At 41.6% G+C, this 12,724-nt stretch overlaps 1 protein-coding gene across 2 annotated transcripts in view; it reads left to right on the forward strand.

Annotated features, from left to right (window-relative positions):
• Window positions 1-3,644: 3,644 nt before the first annotated feature.
• Window positions 3,645-12,724, forward strand: part of SACS (sacsin molecular chaperone) — a 39,114-nt gene continuing 30,034 nt past the window's right edge. For both annotated transcript variants that reach the window (XM_083498821.1, XM_083498822.1), the window contains exon 1: window positions 3,645-3,759. In XM_083498821.1, coding sequence (XP_083354947.1) covers window positions 3,722-3,759 — 38 coding nt within the window. In that variant the 5' untranslated portion in view covers window positions 3,645-3,721. The remainder of the gene's footprint in view (window positions 3,760-12,724) is intronic.

Below are 12,724 nucleotides of genomic sequence, written 5' to 3' on the forward strand. Positions count from 1 at the left end.
ATTACTTTTCCTTTACATACTTTGAAATGTGGCAGACCAGCACTGCTATGCTTGAGGGCTGCTCTGTTCATTCTGCTGAGTGAGGCTCTGGACTTCTGCTCCAAAGCCCTGCCCTGATGACACCATTACCAGCAAAGCCCTTTAAAAAATAGTTTTAATAGTGAAAATGTGCCATTACATTCATGAACCACCAACTCCGCCTGCTACTTTGTTTTCGCAGAAATGAAAGCCAGCTGTTTCATGTTCTGAGGACTTGGCTGCAATACCTTCTCAGAGTTCCCTTTTATTCTACCATGCTGAAGCAAAACAATGGAGGTGTGCATAAATGCAAACGTATATTTGGATGTATGCTATCAAGCTCATTGTGCTTTTGTAGGAGGGAGGAACTCACCAACAGAGTGAGTGCTGACGGACAGGATCCTGCCATCAGGAGGAAAGGCAATTTTTGCCAATTCTTCCTGCCCCCTAAGTCCCTAGCCGCATTTGTCATGCTGATCCTCACAGTAATTCACAGCAGATTATCAGAGGGTAAAAGGGACTGAGTGGGGAATTCAGTGAAAGTTACCTCCCCTTTCTGCTGCCCTATAAGTGGAACTCAGTTCAGAGGATGCTCAGAAGCTTACTTGGATTCAAGCCTAATACAGACCTAATACCGAACTCAAACACGAAGAACAGATTCCATATTTTTGTCTTCTATGGATGGGAAGGCAATTTGATTCCATGGCAAAACCTCTCATGTTTTATTGGTTCCTCCTGTCATCTGAACAATTCTTCCTTGATCATTTTTCTTTGTTTTAAACAGATTCATCTAGAGAAAAATTGCTGTAAGCAATTATGTTTCATATTCTATATTTCATTTCATTATAACCACTTTCCTTCCTCCTTTTCTTTTTTTGGCTTCTCATTATTGGGTCAGCTGTCTTGGATGCAAGAATAGGGTTTCAGTGGGGCTAAAGGCTGGTTGGCTGGCAGCCAGATCATTATGAGGGAGAGACAGTGAGATGCGATTCCCCGGCCCATGAATGAATGGAATACTCATTACGGTTGGCAGCTCCGTGTGTCTGAAGTTTCTTTGGTCTGACCCAGGGGTGCTGGCACATGTTTTAATGAGCAATGTAGTTTCATCCAAAGTTTCTGAAAATGAGTGATTTCTGCTTAGAATAATAGCAGTCAAGGCAATTATCTTTACATAAAGAGCACTGATGTTTCGGCAGCACCATTTCCCCCTTTTCAGACCAATCCAGTGGGGGTTTTCTTTATCCCAAGAGTCTTTTGAAGGTAGTGTGTATATATCAAACCTTTGGGCAAAATTGTCTCCAGGCAACAAGTCCCTTAAATAGGCCTGGTCTGCTCAGGCTGGGGAAAGCGCATGTTAGAACATTGCCAGCCCCATCAGTTTGCTATACCATCCCCTCTTTTAATCCAGCATATATGTTTTGAATTCCACCATTCCTCCAAGGAACTGAGGTAGCACACATGGTCTCCTTTCTCACTGCCCATTTCATTCTCAAGTGATAAACTCCCTTTCTGATAAGACCACTGAGAGCATACTTTTTATCTCTGCAATCCCTGAGGGAGCTACATGTCTCCCAGCCTCAACCTTGGCTTACATCATGATCATGACCATTTATTAGTTATATGCTACCCATTTGACTGGGTTGCCCCAGCCACTATGGACCTGATTAGATTATTGGGCTTACATGCTCCCTCTTCTCGTCCCAGCCCCTTCAGATGGAACAATCCTTCTCAGTTTAAAGCCAATCATAGTTTGCTCTTTCATCTGAACCAGCAAACAATGTTTACCACTAAAAACCAGGATCAGAAACTAGGGGAAGTGTGGTTTGCTTCAAAAGGGTACGGTAAGGAAGCAGTGCAATACTGTATGCAAGGGCTCATTTGGAAGGAAGGGTGGGATATAAATTTAATAAATAAAATAAATAAGGGTAAGAGGGAAGGAAGTGTCCAAGCCTGGTGGTCTAGCCTTATATCTATACCAACTCTGGGTGAACTGGCTGCATTGGGTGTATTGAACTACTTGCAACTGATGGCACTGAATAATGGAACTGAGATGCTTTGATTGTGGAAGAGAGATCACTCAACAGTGGGCTCAATAGTATATAGTTTGATTACACTGCTTAGTAAATATCACACTTGCTTCATGTCATTTCTGACACTTGTTATCTAATCCTCTTCTCTAATTCTTGCTGACTCTAATAAGATTGCTACTGCTGAATTTGAGTCAACCCTGCATTTCTCTGGCACTGGGTTATTCTGTGCAAAAGTTTCTGTGTGTGCATGAAAACAAAAATAAACATAGGGCGAACAATAAAATGTGTGTGTGCATGTGGCATATTGAGGAGAATTACACAGAATTTTTTTTTATCAGGTATGGTTGTCCAAAAATTAGCTTAAGAAAAATGTCCTGAATTAATGTTTGGCTAATGCTTGTAATGTGAAATCTTTATATTTGAATGGAAAGGTTTTGAACATATTGCACTTTCCCAAGTAAAGCTATATTCTTAAACATGCTGACGTTAATGTAATTTCCACTTAAATCAATTGGACCGAACAACGTATGAATGGCCCTCTTGGATGAGACTAAAGGCATCCCTGCCCCTATAACTAAATACCTATAAGAAGCTCACTTAGCCCCCCTTAAAGCTCCCATTTGAGTGCTTCACAATCCCTTTTTGTTTTTAGCACCCTGAATAGATAGAGTGAGCAACTTGGCCTTCCTGTTGCTCACTCCTAAGTGAATAAGTTACAAAGCACCAATCGGAAGACCCCATTTTTTACATTCTTCTGTGATCAGATCAGACCATATACCCACAAGCAGTTTTTCTCCCTGTAAGTAAAAAATATTCCTTCTTTCCCCCATGCAACAGAATGTTAGCAAGGGTTAAATAGTATATCACCTGGGACAAGAAGAAAGTAGATCTCTAGCTTTTAACTAATACATAATGTCTTCTACAGAAAGTGGATACTTGCATTTTCCCTGTGATTGCACCGTAAAAGGTAAAGAAAAGTCCTTAACTTTTTTCTTGCTCTCCCTCTGCTTACAAGCACAATACTGTGTGGAGGAATTTATAATTAGAAGCATGACTCATAATAGCCAGAAACTGCAGTGATGTCTTCAGAGGAAATGACATTTCCATACCCTTCAGAGGTAGTTTCAATCTGCATTTCATGCCAATCTTCTGACATACTCGTTTTCTTTTTTATCCATCAGGACCACAGATCTAATGTTAAGACATGGCCATTAGCGAATCCAGAGGAGGAAACAGGGCATACTCGAGTGCAAACATTTGGATCCCAGAAAATAAGAAAGTAACAGCTTCCACATTCTCACTTACTTTCAGCAAGAGATAAAGTTCACCTACTGTAAGAGAGAGAATGATGTGACGTTCCTTCAAGCTGTGGAACAAATCCATATAATGCTCCTGGCACAGCACCACTCTGCTTAATCTGTAGATGAATGCAAGAAAGCCAAGCCCTCTGAAGAGTTACTCACAGAGAAAGATTTGAAGGAAGCTGAAGAAGGAGCGACAAGGGGAAACTACAGCGCGATTTTGGGTCGAAAGGCTTAAGAAATTAGTGAAATGTTCCACATGATCAGTCTAAGCTCTCTTTTTTTTGAGATGAGAGACTGATGTACAGTCACAGAAGGAAAAAAGGAAACAGCTGCATCTATGTCTGCTTTGTATTCTAGTGGGAAGATATCATGGCCACAGAAAGCATGAAGAACAATGACAGCCTCAGGTAAATAACTAATGTAAAACTTCCCGATAAAAGTAGACTTGTGAGCATTATCGGATCTTCCTCCTTGTTTTCCATGGGAAGAAAATGGGGCAGATGTGAACACACACACACACACAAACACAAACACACAGGATTGGTTTGCACGTAACGTCAAGCTATGGTTTGGTACCATGGAGACAAACCTTGGGCCTGTGCTTCTGCACTGGCACTTTCCCCTTTTATCCCTCTTCCCGACCTTTTGCACTTTGCTTAGTTAGTTACTTCCTTGTTTGTGAGAAATTACAATTTCCCATTACACTCAAAACACCAAACTATGGTTTTGCACTTGCCCTGCAACCCAGGATTGTAAACCAGGGCAAATCCGTGGTTTGGGAGTATATGTGAGTGAGTAAATGTATGAACCCTCTGCTCTCAAGGTACAGCTGCAATATGAGTAGGGCTGGGCAATATCTGATTTTCAACATTGTGATATATCATCATCTAAACATTGCAATATACTGATATATCACGATGTCTGAAATAAGGAATTGAGCTATGTAGAGGCATTGGCTGGTATCACGGTTTTTCCTGCTCCGTGATTTTTGCTGGTGCCTGCTCTTGTGATTCGCTGCCTGCTGCATGAGGCAGGGAAGAGATGAGCCAGCAGAGATAACAGGGGCTGCAGGAATCGAGAAAAGCATTGGCTGGCTGCGCACATTGTGATTTTTGCATAGCACACACACACACACACACACACACACACACCATGAGTTACGATATATTGCCAGGTCAAAAATTATGAAGCAAGATCATGATATGGACTTCAAACTGGTTTCGGACAATTTATTGATATATTGTGCAGCCCTAAATAAGTGTTTCCAAACGGGCTGCTTCTTGGCTATTTGATTGCTATCCCACACTTTCCAGTGTGATTATACCATCACTTTTCTAGCTGCAAAAATTCTGATAAGAAAAGTGACAAAAATGGCCATGGAAAGTGTACCATTAGCTGTCAGTTTCATCCAACCTCTGTGTTGACATATCAGGATGAATGCTCAGTAAACAACAGGTCTGGAAGCTCCCCTAGATTGGGTTAAGAGGCATAGGAACATAGGAAGCTACCTGAGTCAGGCCAAGACTAGAAGTGGCTCCTCTGGGTTTTAGATAGGAGATACTTCAAGCCCTACTTGGAGCCACCTGGGACAGAATCTGGGCCTTCTGTATGCAAAGCAGATGCTCTACCACTGGGCTATGGCCCTTCCTGGTCATCTCCCTGCCCCCCCCCAAATCCTAGGAACTATAGTTTTGTGAGAACTTATAAGCTTCAACAGCACCTTCTCCAGACTACATTTCCCACAATTCTTTAAGGTTCTTGTGTAGCTTGCAAGTAATCAATCCTCAGTGAAATCATAGAATCATAGAACTGTAATGTTGGAAGGGACACTGAGGATCATCTAGTTCAACCCCCTGCAACACAGGAATATGCAGCTGTCCCATACGGGGATCGAATCTGCAACCTGGGTGTTATCAGCACCATGCTCAAGCCAACTGAGCTATCCAGTGGGTTTTAGCTTCCATATCTTGCTTGAGTATTGATCAGAATGTATGCCTCCCTAAAAAGACAATGAATCTACATCACAATCCTAAACATTGCACGTTAGCCTAAAAAACTAGTATAAATGTCACATTTTTGACATATTGATGCATAGTTGGTATAACTGTTCTAAGCACTCACAGCTGGGCTATTAGTTCTAAGCATGCAGGGTTGAATCCATTAATAATTTCTCATTGGTTTCAACAGGTCTAATCATATTCTCTTGACAGTAAATTGTTTAAACAGGTTTTAATATGGTATTTTTATATTTATATATCCTGCTCTGGGACTATTATTATTATTATTATTATTATTATTATTATTATATCCTGCCCAAAGGATATTCCAAAGAAGCCCAAGGTGACAAACACACAAGTGATAAAGCAATTAAAGCATCTAAAAACTGTTGCAATACAGGTGCAGGCTGGGATAGATCTCAGTGATGAAGGGCAGGTAAGAAATCAAGTGATTGTTGGTATGGAGACTGCAGAACTACAGGCAACTCAAGCCTCCCAGGGTTTCCTAGTTGGTCCCGAAAGGGTTGTTTTGAAAGTTTGTGTAATCTGGGACACCAACTCTTCACAAAAGGGGTGCTTTCTTGTCAAATGTTTTCAAGTCAAATGGCCATTTTGGAAGAACTGCTTCGATTTCTACAAGATTCATTTCAGTCCCAATTGTGGTGCTCAAATTAGGCCCTGCCTACTTGTTGCAGCAAAAAGGGACATGGGTGGCGCTGTGGGTTAAACCACAGAGCCTAGGACTTGCCGATCAGAAGGTTGGTGGTTCGAATCCCCGCGACGGGGTGAGCTCCCGTTGCTCGGTCCCTGCTCCTGTCAACCTAGCAGTTCAAAAGCACCTCAAAGTGCAAGTAGATAAATAGGTACCGCTCCGGCGGGAAGGTAAACGGCATTTCTGTGTGCTGCTCTGGTTCGCCAGAAGCGGCTTAGTCATGCTGGCCACATGACCCGGAAGCTGTACGCCGGCTCCCTTGGCCAGTAAAGTGAGATGAGTGCCGCAACCCCAGAGTCGGTCACGACTGGACCTAATGGTCAGGGGTCCCTTTACCTTTTTACTTGTTGCAGCCTGACAAACAGAGATGGCCTTCCTTGACTTCACTCTAGGGTTGTGCTATTATTTTCCCCAATGCTTATTACATTTACACCAGCATTGCTGGCGTAGTGTGCGCACTGCTCCTTGACCAGTGTTGCTTCACAGCATTTTTTAAAACTTAATCAAAAAGGCCCGTGTGTTGCCTATGCAAATATTTCAACTTGAGGTTGGCTATCAGAAAGAGGGCAGTAAAAGAACCTGCAAACATTTCCAGGCAACCACTTCTGTGATGACATTAATCAAATTTAAAACACCATTGATTTCAAGCCCGTCTCTAGTCTGTTTTGCTGTGATTGGCCCAATTCTACTGCACAACCCCCCCCCCACCACCACTGCCAGCAAGGATTTAATTGCCTTGCCGAAGAGCTTAATACTTTATAAATACCCCCCCCCCCCGTTTTAAGGATTCTCAAATTTGAGGAGACAGCTGAATGATAATCCATGGTTTCTGTTTCACTCCAAATATTCAATTGTTTTCATACCACTGATGGGATGACACATTTCATTTTCACATAACATGCATCAGAAATGATATCATTACTGCTGCTGTTATTTTTGCATCATAAATAGCTCCATCCCTTTCACATTGCTGATCGCAGTAAACTTCCCCCCTGAATTTAACGCATGTAACGAAAATGGATAAATCAATATGTGGGTGGGGGGCAGCGGGGGGGAAATAGCTGACCTTGGGCAAGCACAACCTTTGGAAAGCATTAGCTAGCTCCGTAGTTTTATAAAAGATTGATATAACGTTAAAGTGCTTGTTTTATCTTATTTAAATATTTAGTGGGGGGACTACTTAACTAGTTTTATGGCTGTATTTGGAAGGCTTTCAACGATAAAAGCTTTAGATCCATGTGCTGCTCACCCACCTTCTAAACTGACAACCAGAAAACAGGGTATAGTGGTACCTTGGGTTAAGAACTTAATTTGTTCTGGAGGAGTGTGCTTAACCTCAAACTGATCTTAACCTGAAGCACCACTTTAGCTAATGGGGTCTCCCGCTGCTGCCACGCTGCCGGAGCATGATTTCTGTTCTCATCTTGAAGCAAAGTTCTTAACCTGAGGTAATATTTCTGAGTTAGCGGAGTCTGTAACCTAAAGCATATGTAACCTGAAGTGTATGTAACCTGAGGTACCACTGTATCTGGAATTCAGAATGAATAGTAGAAATTGTAATACATAAAACAATGTGAATGTTTTGTTACTGTCACAAGGTCAGAGAAAGGATATGTATACCTTGGATGTTTTGTTCTTCTTGGGACCAAACTGCATATTGCACCGGACTTCTGTGGGCATATCTCCCAGCATTTTCTTTGTTAATAAAACAGAGATGTAGTAGTCTGCCACTTTGAAAAGAATTGTTGTGCTTAACCTACTTTTCTCCTCCTGGAGCAAAGAGTAGCAGGGAAGAAAATAGTGCCTGGGGAAAAGGGTCAAACATCTCCCCCAGCACAGCTTCTCTGATCAAACTGACATGGTTGCCTGTCATTTAAAAACAATAACAAATGGTCTAATTGAGGATCTCCCCCATAGCATGGTTTAGTCCTTGGTCATGGACTGAAATAGAAGCTGGCCACAGAGGCTGGAATTCATGGGGCACAGATGTTGGAGCAAGGGGGAGGAATTGGGAACTGTGGAAAGATATTTTCTCCCAGCCAATGGAAGGCCCTCCTCCTGCTTCAGGTCCACATGCTGTTTTCTGAATCTTCAGAGGTTCAGTCCTGGAATTGATGCATTGCATTTTTGTGATTCAACAGATCTATTGATAGTTCTATTAGATCACAGGCATGTCCATGACACCCGGCCGTGAAGAATCTGCACCAGGGTAGTAGGCTTTGGCAGCTGTGAAAATGCTAGCTGCAATAATAAATTAATAGCCACTGTGAGATATTAAACCAGATATTGGCTCAAGCCCCAAGACAACATTTTTTAAAAACACACACGAATGAATACCTGACTAGGGAAACCATGAATTCTTATACTAATCCCACGTCAAACATGTAAAAGCGTTTCAGTTCTGAATGAGACTTCAGCTGTCATTTCTGCACTCGGGTTTGATTTCAGTGTCAATTTATTTTTATATCACATTTTCCACAAATATATCTGTGCTAAAAGCAGTTCACATTAAAAAACTAAAAAAATAGTCTGTTACAGTATAAGAATGCAATGTAATAAAAAGTATACTATCACTGTAACATCACAACAAAAGAATGATCAACAATTAAGAGTTTATTAACATACATCAAATTTTAAGTAAGCATTAAGTCAAATAAAAATATCCATTGGCTTCACATACAAGAGTAGCCCCAAAGCTGATGACATTGGCTCTTTCAAAAAAGCTGATTTCAAAAGCTGTTGGAAGACCCCCAAACTGGAGGTACTGTAGCTCAGTGGTAGAGCACATATACAGTACTGCATGCAGGCAGTTTCAAAGTTCAATGCCCAGGCAGCACCTCCAGTTAAATGACTTAGCAGGTAATGTGAGAAACCTGTGCCTGAGAGCCTGGAGAGTTGTTGCCAGTCAGAGCAGCTTAGGTGGATAACCTCCTATGCAAAGGAAAAGTCTTCTATTAATACTTCACATTCGGAAGACCTTCATGCCACTTGATCTCAGAGACAAAACCATGGGGATGTTTTATAAATTAAGCATTCTAATGTAAGCTGTTGTTGAGATATATTATTTGCCCAGAACAAAATGGAAGCCAATCTGTTAACCTCTAAAATTGTTTTGGGAGGTAGTGCAGTAGTTGTTTTGATGTTTTTCATAATTTTGTTTGTATTCTAGTAGCTCGTTGCTGTGTGTGCTTAAGTGTAGGCTATTTTCTGCAACTTGACATTTTATTGTGGTATGACAATTGAAAGAGTTACACTGGTAAACAAGCTTCAACTACAAGTCAGAATAAATAAATAAATAAATAAATAAAGTTATAGTGCCCTGTGAATGTACTAGAAATGAAGGGCACCAGATTTCTTCTGCCTTCTCTGGAATCTAGGGCAGAGATGAGGAACCTGTGGTCCTCTCTGTATGTTACTGGACTCCAAATGCTGTCAGCCCCAGCCAGCATGGCCAATGGTCAGCAATGATGAGAGTGTAGTCTGACATATATACAATCATACCCCTGGTTGCGAATGTGATCTGTGCGGGAGGCACGGTCGCAACCCGCAGCGTTCGCAGCCTGAAGCGCTGCGTCTGCGCACGCGTGTGATGCGATTTGGCACGTCTGTGCATGAGGTCATTTTGCGCTTCTGTGCATGCGCGAGTGCCAAAACCCGGAAGTAACCTGCTCCGGCACTTCTGGGTTCGGCGTGGTCCACAACCTGAAAACGCGCAACCCGCAGCATTCGTAACCCGAGGTGTGACTCTAATGCTTTAGCTGGGATTCCTATATTGCAGGGGGTTGGACTAGATGACTCTTGGGATCCTTTCCAACTCTACAATTCTATGATTCTATGATCTGGAGGCCAAAGGGTCGCCATGAATCCCCCCCTCCCCCCGGATTTCTGATCCAAATTGTGGATAACCAAATCCTGTCTTCTCCAGGGCAATTCTATTTTTCAAACAATGTTCTAAGGAGTAGAAGTTTATATTGCTGTTTTATTGTTGATGATGAATGTGCACGCTGACCTACATATGCCGGGTAGGGTTGACATGCTATGTGAGTTGAGCATGCATCTAGGGACTGCCAAGATTGCTTGCATTGACAGCAAATGTTCTGAGTGATTATTTATTTAAAGTATTTTTACCGTGCTCTTCAGCTGAAAAGGCTCCCAGAGTGGCTTACATGAGGTCAATAACAAATACAGCAGCCCCACAAACAAGACATACAGTGGTACCTTGGGTTACATATGCTTCAGGTTACAGACTGTGCTAACCCAGAAATAGTACCTTGGGTTAAAAACTGCTTCAGGATGAGAACAGAAATCGTGCTCCGGCGGCGCGGCAGCAGCAGGAGGCCCCATTAGCTAAAGTGGTGCTTCAGGTTAAGAACAGTTTCCAGAACGAATTAAGTACTTAACCCGAGGTACCACTGTATAGGCAAGAGGATGGGAAGGCTAGAAACTGCCTTACACTGTGTTAAACCACTGGCCCATGCAGCTCAGTACTGTCTCCAGTGGCTTTCCAGAGTTTGAATTTGGGGCTTTGAGCATGCCAGGCAGATGCTCTCTACTGAGCTATGGTCCTTCCCCTCTCCTGCTACCAATGGCTATTGGCGTTTGGTGCCTCTGAATCTAGAGGATGCATGTAGCCACTTCTATCACAGCCTGTAGGTACTTTGTGATTCAAATAGTAACTTAAATCATCATGAAAATCTTCTGCTGCTATGAGTATGAAATTTAAAAATAGTGGCATTAAAAGCCATTAGAGAACTTAGATATATACCGGTAAATGACTGAAATGTATGCACTGTTTATTGTAGTACAAAAAAATTCCATAATAGCAGGACATTGTTTCACATTTAAATGTGGTTGCTGAGTCATTGGCATTTTCCTGCCAGCACTGCAGAAGCAGCTGCAGTTGTAGGTCTCTTACTGCAGTAGATGTTTCGTTGCATTAGTAACCCCCAATTTATTTCCTAATGCTCACATTTATTCAGCCCCCGGATCTTTCCAATATGCTTATTTGCAGACATGTCCAGTAATAATTAAGATACAGTTGCAGATTATTGCAGTACATGGTTGATCTAAATAAGTACAAAACCCCCTAGTCATTAAGAATTTGCTAACGCCAACAAAAGGTCATTGGGCTCTTGGTTTTATGATAAAGCCCACAAAATTGCAGAGGACTCCACTCCCACAGTTCTGAGTCGTGATTCAAGCTAGTGATTCAAGATGTTTAATTTCTACAACAGTGGCCAGCACACTTTAAGTCTTAAAGGAGCAGGTCATTAAATGAATATCTATAAATTAGGGTACCTTTGCATTTGAAATAGTTATTGGGAGGGGTGGGATAATTCTTTCATCCATCGCTGTTGCATTTATGTATATTACTTCAGCCCTGGGTATGTGTACTTCTTGTACTTGGCATTTTCTCAACAGCAAGAACACACATACTTTGTTTCATATTCTGTTCTTTATAAACTCTTCTAAGTACTCCAAAATGTCTGAATACAAGCAATAATTCCTATGATGGGCTATCAAGTATCTTACTTTTGAACTAAAATATTGATCTGTTTACAAGTTTTCCGAATTGCTGAGACTTTAAATAGTTCCCAGCAAGAGGGATCTATGGCTGCCTCTTCTGGACCTACTCTGTTAACACTGCAAAATAATGCAACAGGGAGAAAAATCTTTGTATCCACCACTTGAAGGGCATGTGTGGTACTCCTGCATTGTGTAAAGAAAATCTGAGCTGTCAGCTCTAAAATCTGCCAGATAGGGAGGCGGGAACAGAAGCCCCCATCAGTGCAAGTACTCCCTCTCCCCCACCTATCCTCTCAATTCCATCTCAACCTTATTAGAGCTAATAGGTGAGAGGAGAAAGGGGGATTCACAAGACACTGTGCACATGATTCCTGCTTTAATCAAGGACTTTGCACAGAAAATCATGGCATTCTTAGTATGGCACAGGAAATCAGTGGGTGTGCTAAGAAAAGAACCCGTGGTTACTTACTCATTTTCCCCTGATTGGGTAGCTTGGTAGTTGGAGAGATTTGCTGTTCTTTGCTGAACATGGATCCAAGTGTAGAATGCTGTCCATTACAAACATGATACTAAAAATATAAAATGCAGTGTAGAGCTGATTGATCTATTCAGCAGTTTGTTTGATTTTTGCAACCTATTTTTTATTCATTTGCATCTTTAAACTGCTTAACATTGTTGCATTGAGTTATCTTTGTTTACATTAGAGCATATGACATGCAACAATTACATAAAACAAAAACCAAAAACCAATAAGCACTCGGAAAAACGTTTCTGAATACTTTAACGAAGTTGTGTTGAAGTGTACACAGATGGTAACCACTTTGCATGTGTCATGTTGACACATGACTGCTGATGCATGGCTCCTTTTGAACCCAGAAGAGGAGAGAATGGAAGCGGAATGGGCTTATGTGTGCTCCACTGACATGCGCAGTGGTCAGGAATAGAACCCTCACACAAAATGGTTGCCGCTTGTATATCAAAATTATTACAATTTTTACAGATATTATGTATAGTAATGTGTACTGCTTAGGTGACCATAAGTAAAAGGTATTTCAGATAAGGTTTCCTTAAGTTGTGGGGGAATATGGAAGAATGTTACTTTTGATTTTTGAAAATTTACCTTAAGTCCAGAGACAT

This window comes from Podarcis liolepis (genome assembly GCF_965112155.1).
Source record: "Podarcis liolepis genome assembly, chromosome: 4".
NCBI classification, from domain to species: domain Eukaryota; kingdom Metazoa; phylum Chordata; class Lepidosauria; order Squamata; family Lacertidae; genus Podarcis; species Podarcis liolepis.